The 7,998-nt window shown below is 32.8% G+C and overlaps 1 protein-coding gene across 1 annotated transcript; it reads right to left on the bottom strand.

The window, feature by feature from the left end:
- Positions 1-3,716: 3,716 nt before the first annotated feature.
- Positions 3,717-7,567, bottom strand: LOC129882943 (mitochondrial zinc maintenance protein 1, mitochondrial). Its single transcript, XM_055957454.1, has 2 exons — positions 7,262-7,567; positions 3,717-4,207 (listed from the first exon to the last, which is right to left on the bottom strand). Exons 1-2 carry the CDS (start codon positions 7,509-7,511, stop codon positions 4,131-4,133), a joined length of 327 nt encoding a protein of 108 aa, XP_055813429.1. The 5' UTR covers positions 7,512-7,567; the 3' UTR covers positions 3,717-4,130.
- Positions 7,568-7,998: the final 431 nt, after the last annotated feature.

The following is a 7,998-nucleotide window of genomic DNA, read 5'->3' as shown; positions in this document are numbered from 1 at the left end:
ATTAATTAATTTTTACTCGTATTATCTTGTACTAGATTAGTTTTTAAAAATATTCACATTTATTTATAAAGTTTCAAAAAAGTCCGTAAGGAGTAAATTGATAAAATTATTATTTTATTTATGATTTTTTAATATACATGTAAAAAGAAAAATGGTCAACTAATATGAAATGGAGGGAGTGACTTTATTCGAATCGATCCTTCAGGATGACTCAGTTGATTTGAAGGGTTTATTCATACGAATAACTCGAGATTGATCCCCATCAATGCCTTCTAAGTCGAAATTATTGTATAAAAATTACATAATGTGATTCACATTACATGTATAGTTTATAAGCTATTATCAGTTAAAAATTTATCAATGCGTATAAAAAACTCACACGAAAAATAGAAGCTGTGACAAAAATTACAACCTGCAAGTTATCCTGGAGTTTTTTTAAAAGAAAAAAAAAACAGATCGTCCATTTACCTTTTTTTTACCCGTTTGGATATGAGTTTTTTCTTTTTGTAGAAAATAGTTTTAAAATATTATTTGATTATATATTAGAATGATCTTTTCGTTAGTTTTCGAGGTTAAGCGGAATCAAAGTCCTCCCAATAAACTTTTTTTTTAAAAAAAAATCAAGTAAAAGTATGTCACAAACACAAGTTCAACTATCAAATCTATCATTGTTTTGTTTCAACTTCAAATTTTATTCTTTCCGTTTCAATTTTATCTTTGTTTAATTTCAACTTCAAATGTTTTTTTTGTTTTAATTTGTTTGTTTTATTTGACTTCACACAAAGTTAAAGAAAGAAAAAAAATTGAATATTGTGATCTTAAACTAAAAATATGTAAATATATTAAAATGTTCTTTAACCTTATAATTTTAAACATGTCATATGAAAAGTTGAAATTAAAGAATTGCCAAAAAGAAAGTTAGACAAATAATTATAACGAAGGAAATACTTTTTATTTTAAAGTATTACTCAAATCATGTCCAAACATATACTTAATAATTAAAGAGGCAGCCGAGTGCACTAAGCTCCCCTTATGCGCAGGGTCCGGAGAAGGGCCCGACCACAACGGTCTATTATACGCAACCTTACATTACATTTCTGCCAAAGGCTGTTTTCAAGACTTGGACCCGTGACCTCCTGATAACATGACAACAACTTTACCAGTTACTCCAAGGTTCCCCTTCATATACTTAATAATTATCACTATAATAATTGCGAATATATTTTATTACTACATTCGTATTTTTAAAATGAATGGACTTCTTTTAAATTTGTAGTGTTAAATATATATATTCATGTGTTTATAGAAAAAGTTAATATAAAATTTCTAAATTAAATAATTTTAAATACGAAATGATTTATTTGTAGAATGATTAACAAGAGAATATTTTCATATAAATTAAAATATGCATACTTGAGTATTTCTTTTTATAATTTAAATTAATTTTATAATATTTTGTGATTAATTAAATGATGAGTAATTATCCGGGAAATTAACGTTATAATAAAAAGAAAAAAGTATCAACTGGTGTAGTTTCCCATTGAGCTATCAACATCCTCAACCTAAATAGACACATATTGCTTAAAATATTCATACCAGATCTAGTTTGACTTTAGTGGACATGGTTTTTTTTGTTAATAAATCTCGAGTGTCGTTAAACTGTAATCACAAAATAAATGTGAAAAAATATATCATATTAATAAATGTTATTGGGTATAATTTTGGGCATCTTTTATTTTTTTCTTCTTCAAATTATCTGTGATTTATGAACTGAAATAACGTATTTCTTGAACATATGATGATATTCCACATCAAATAATGATCTTTTTAGTGTATGTTGCTTCTTTTACAAAGGAGAAATTACTTTGGGGGGGTTGGGGGGGGGGGGGGACTATACAATAATCCTGTAATTAAGCATTAAGAATATTCATGTATGAACACCTAACATCAATATTAATAATACTTTAAAAGTAAATAAAGGTTTTAAGCATGCAATCGTTTAAGTTTTAAAACATAATGGAACAATGATTGTGCTTAAGTTGCTGAAAGTCATGTAGTTCATGAATTCTAGTATTTTAATTAGAGTGATTAGGAAAAACATTCCATCATAAAATCCTAAGTATTGGTTGGATTCGAAATGATCTCCTCATGTACGAAATCTCCACCAGTTTGGGGCCTCAAAAGTAGATCTGTCGATATGGGTCGGCCCAGCTTATTCGGGCTAGCCTATACATGCCTTAAAACTTTACGGATCAAGTCGGGTTGGTTCATTATTTGGGAGTCCGTGCCGGGTCAACCCACTTATTTTTAAAAGAATATATATTTTGTATAATTTAAACTCTAATTTTAAAATATTAACATAAATATTTACAAGACAATATTACATGGTGTTTACTATTTATTAACCATGTCTCAAATTCATAAATAAAGTAATCTTAATAATACTTATTAAGTTTGGCTTCAAGTAAAGATTTGATTGTATGACTTCAATCTGAAATCATTGTCATTTTATGTAAATATTTTGGATACAACCGTATAAGAAAGTATTTTTATTATTTGGCGTTTTAAAACTTTCTAATATTTATATGCATGATTGGGCCAGGCTGACCCAACTGGCCTAGCCTTATTGACGGCTGTACTGAAAAGGATGCATCCTTTTATGATTATCTTATCGAAATTTCACTACTACTTTCAATCAATCAGAAAAGGAGGATTTATTTAGCTTCACGCTAGTTTGCAATATTACAAATCTTACCAAGTGACTTCATCTTACTGAAATACTTCTATTACGCTGATTACTACTTGGACAAAAATAAACGAATTTTTATTTGAGTGTGTACATCCTTAGGTTAACACGACAGTATATAAAAAAAAATTGTTCACGGGACAATGAGCAACTGCTAATATCTGATAACATAAGATAAAGTGATTCATTCACAAAATGAAATAGATGATGCTTAGTAGTATGCCAAGTATGGAAAGGTCCAAGTTCATAATTAAATAGTGAAGACTGCCCTCTTATAATTCCCTGGACATCAGATGGAGAAAAAGAGAGGAAATTTCTAGCAATTCCACAGCACATATGGTTCTTGACAATGCATTCCCCTCCCCCCAAATAATTGGCCCAAATATTGATGAAAATTCAGGTAGTCAACCAACTGAGCTACTAACACTCACCATTGTTGACATTTGACAATGCATAATCCAATGCAAGGTTCATCTAGATGCTATTTGGAGTTGTTGGATGGATAGAATCCAAGTAATTTGTACCCTCTCCGCTTAAATGCCAAACTTGGCACAACATCCGGGTTCAAATTCGAGAAAGTACACTCACTACAATCTCATTCTGTACTACCTATACCCATTGAACTAAAAGCCTCGAGATCTCGTCAATGTAATATCCCTGTATAAGAAGTTTCTTTGGGCAAACAAAAGGAGCAATCTTTTGGAATAGTAAAGTTAAACAGAGTGAGATTAGTTAAAAACTAAATATACCAAGTAGGAGCTTGTCAACAGGATTGAACCTGAAAGGTGTATAGCAGTCATGTCCCTGTATAAGTTTTAAGACTTTATATGCTAGTAATTCCTTTAGGCAAAAGATCGAGGGTCTTTTGTGCTACTATTTTCCTCTCGCGAGTTTTATCCACTGATAAAAAAAACATTCACACAATTGGATCACATAAAGGCCAATTATAGGTAAATGTTCACACTGCGCATTAGTTGGTGCAAAAAGGGATCATACCCTATTGGAGCAGGGCATATTACACTCATTGTGCAAATATTTTACACTGTCAACAAATAAAACTTAAACTCTATTTAGTGGCACACTTGGTCCAACTAACCTTTTAATCATTTATCACAGTAGCCATGTCTAAGCAAAGCAGCATCTGCTTGCTTTCTAAGGTGGTTGTGGTGACACAAAGGAGAGAGGTATAGATAGATGGATGTAATATCCACTAATTATGGCCTAAATATAACAAAAACAGGAAAGACTGAAATGCCATGACCTTGGAGAAAGCAGAATCTCCGAGAAAATTCCAATTGGAGAAACTCAAAAGACAAACTCACGGTTTATGAAAGATAAAATGTCAACGCAGGAGTCTAAATACTCTGAGCTTCCTTGAATATGCTCAAGCAGACTTCTTAAGAATCTCTTCAGAAGGAATCTCGAGCGTTGCTCCAGCATGTTCTTTCTCAGGCTTCACCACTGCAGCAAATAACATTCCAATATTTGTCAAAGTGGCAGCAGAAGTGAACCAATGCAAGGAAAGAGCATCAGTAAACTTAGTAGATACAGAACAGGAAAAATTATCAAAATGGTACTTTAATGTACAGGGGTTGGACTGTTTCGGTCCTTCGTATGTACCCCATTTAAAGGAAATGGTCCTTAATGTATGTAAAAAGTGGACATCTTTGATCGCATGTTCTAAAACTAACGGTACAAAACGAAAATACTGTTAAAACTTAATGGTGCAATTCAATTTGATAGTAGAACTTCTAGTTTTGTTGTGAGTTCCACAAAGTCCATTTCTTCTTCTTTCTTTACTTACGTACTGCCAGTGCTTCCTTCACTTTCTGATTTCCCTTATATTCTTCTTCCTCTAGACACCCCACACATTGATTAAAGCACCACTCCTCCAGAGGCGGATCCGGGACTTTTGCTTTATGGGTTCACCTTAGATATTTTTAGCATTGAACTCGTGATCTTTTACATATAAAATTATACTCTGTGTCAAAATTATCGGGTTCAAATGAACCCGTAACCTTTGAACTGCATCCTCCCCTTCACCCCTCACTCTTCTCCATTTGACTAAGCTTGGAAAAAAGATACCTTCTTATACTCTTTTTTTTTTTACATAGACCATTTGATTGCACAATTTCGAACAACACAACAAAGGCATAGTGAAGTAATTAGCAATGTCTGAATATTTAGCATTTCCAGAAATTAAATTAGTCATCTGAAATGGAGGACAATTATAAGAGAAAATATTGAAAGCTAACTGTTAAAGTTAAATTGCGTCTGAACAAGAACCAACCTCCATTAAAGTAACTTCCTAGTGATTTCCACTAACATAGTATATCCAAATACCAAAAACCGAATGGAGAAGATAATTTTTTGTATGCATGAATACAAAAATAATAGGGTGAGGAAAAATCCAGAACTAGAAAAAAATGAAAAAGAAAAAAAGTATTTATACGTGAAATTTCTCTCCTGTGCTCTTCCCATTTGACAATTGCGAAGAACTGAATAAACCCATCAAATAGGAGCTAAAAATGCTCAACATAGGGAGCAGAAAATTGGAAATGAGGAACCTTCCGTTCCAAAGTAGGACAAAAAAAGGATGAGGATGGTTATCCAAAACAGCCTTAGGAAAGTTTCAGGTGGGAAATATGATAACCTTACATTCAGCTTTTTTCAATCTTCTTCAAGTAACAAAATTGGGGAGTGAAACAATCCAACACGGTATTTTGGCAAATCTCTAGATGATCTGCATTTGTCGCTCTCTCTTTTACATGCAACCAGTGATTTTGCAGCCATGGGAATTGAACTTTGTCCAAGAAAAATGTAGTATCTGAGCCTCAATTTTTGAGATTGGAACTTGGAAATTCTTGCGCTTTGAAGTCCATTTAATTTAACAGATCTATGAGGAGGAACCATAGTTTTACGGTATGAGACCAAAACTATACATTTTACTAATATAAACTAAGGACTATTTCTGTTAAGGGGTACATATCAAGGACCAAACAGTCCAACCCCTTTACATTAAGGACAACTTTGATGATTGTCTCTACCGAACATACTTTCAATTAGTGTAAGCTGATAACTGTTGCAAATTAAGGAAATTTGGATGGTAAACAGAAATAAAGTAAGAAACCAAGATAAATTGAATCACTACTCTTTAGTAAGTTAGTTGACATGACAAGATTCATAACGGATTTAGGCAACAACAGTCACAAGACACAATGATTGAATTTACATTGTTTTTTGATCGGTGAAAGATGTTGCAGAGGGTAATCAACAATGATTGAGTTTTACATTTATGAGATCAAATAGTTCCCAAGGTTCTTTAGAATAAGAGCCTCCAAACTTATGGTATTTCGACTTAACCACTAGTTGACAAAAGTAATAGATCACCCATCAGACAATTCCAAGGAAATGTGTCTCAGTGAGAAGAGACAACATACTTCCCAATGGTCATGCATTTACTAGTGGAGATGTCATAATGAAAATGCCTTTCGATGGTGTTGTGCAGGAAAGATCTTAAATAAAATTAGCATACTCTAAACATAAAGTGTCTTGGCGCCAGATAACCGGTGCCCAGGCTCTGCTAAAGATTTAAAAGCATCAAATAGAGCCCAGGCAGTAAAACTTCAGAGAGTGTGCCAGGGCACTATCTACAAGTTGTGCAGTCCCAACTTAATGTTTAGGCACTATAGAATAGGAGGCTTAATGTTTAGGACCTACTTCTAGTTTCTAAAATTTCAAGAAAAATCGCATTCTTTCACTAGATGTTACTATGACAGTTATCTTGGCAATTCAAATCAGAAGTCCCCAAGATAGTGAGTATTTGGATTTCTTAGACCAAAAAATCACAAAAAATTACCATTCAAAGTAATGGTGCTGGGTGCAATAACTGTTGTTTGAATTTGTTCTTTACAATTGTGCAGTTTAAAGGTTTGAGGAAGTCACAAGCTATCGTACCAACCTAGGAACACGTTGACCTGAGATCTAACAGATAACATAACCACACTCAGAGCCTATTTGAATGGACTTATTTAAAGCAGCTTATAAGTTGAAAATTAATTTTAAGTTTAAAAAAAATAAGTAGGTACAACCCAACTTATTTTTTTTGACTTATAAGCTGTGTTAACCTATAAGCTGCTTAAAATAAGTCTATCCAAACAAATTCAATTATTTATTGAGGCTTATTTAAAACACAAAGTAATTTTAAATTGGTCAACCAAACATTAAAAAAAGTGAAAGCAGCTTATAAGTCAATCCAAATGGCTCTCAGTATTGCATACGGTTTGAACTAAGCTCTAGTAGGTAATTTAATCTTATTAATCAAGATTGTCATCATGAAGCATGCATTTGCACCAATAAAATGTTTCCCGTCAATCTGTCGCCTATGCTTTCAATTAAGGGGAAAAAATGTCATTGCGGCAATACAACAAACACCTGGTGTGTGCCAACATAATATCCAAAAATAATAGCAAATGACATTGATAAACGCAATAATATTGAGATTGGGGTTTGTACCGAAAGCACCGGAGGGTGTAGCTTTGGCTTGTACAATCATAGTGGATATGAACAAAGACGCATCAGTTGCATCCTCCAATAGCCTCTGAATATCAGCCTCCGAGGTGACGTGGCGATTCTCCTCGAATTTCTTTCTGACCTCGGCGGCGGATTGTTGGAGCATGAAAGTATCTCCGGCGAAGGCTTTGTGAGTGGCCTTCAGCACTGATCTGTAAGCTCGAAGTGCTTCTACTGCTCTCCCGCTCGCCATCTTCTGCTTATCAAACTGGTCTCTGTGATTGTGGACTATTTTAATCACAGTGAATAAACAAACATATATTAATTAATTAATATAATTATAATTTAGCAAATTTATAATTTGTCATTAGTATTTAATGTTAATTATGATTCGAGTTTGTATAATTAGCGCGTTTATAAAATTTGAAATTTATATAATTTTTGTATGATGTAATTTTATATAATTTTATGCTTTCATTGAGCTGAGGTCTCTCGAAAACAACCGTCCTATCTTTGTAGGATTAAGGTCTGCGTATACTTTACCCTCCCCAGACCCACGTTGTGGATTCCACTGGGTTGTTATTGTTGTTGTAATTTTATATAATATAATTTGTATTACTGTTTAAAGTTCAAATATTTTGTATTTGTATGAATTCGTTATTTCGATTTTATATAGAAATAACTCAATTATACAAATATACCCGCTAATTATACAAACTACGCGAATTATATAAATCCGC

Source organism: Solanum dulcamara, chromosome 3, assembly GCF_947179165.1.
Source record: "Solanum dulcamara chromosome 3, daSolDulc1.2, whole genome shotgun sequence".
In the NCBI taxonomy this organism is placed as follows: domain Eukaryota; kingdom Viridiplantae; phylum Streptophyta; class Magnoliopsida; order Solanales; family Solanaceae; genus Solanum; species Solanum dulcamara.
This window is presented reverse-complemented; position numbering and strand designations above follow the sequence as displayed.

Excerpts from the sequence above, each read along its gene's own strand:
- LOC129882943 (XM_055957454.1), bottom strand. The coding sequence starts at position 7,511 with ATGGCGAGCGGGAGAGCAGTAGAAGCACTTCGAGCTTACAGATCAGTG. Across the intron at positions 4,208-7,261 it reads TACACCCTCCGGTGCTTTCG|TGGTGAAGCCTGAGAAAGAA; the intron begins GTACAAACCCCA and ends TATTTGCTGCAG.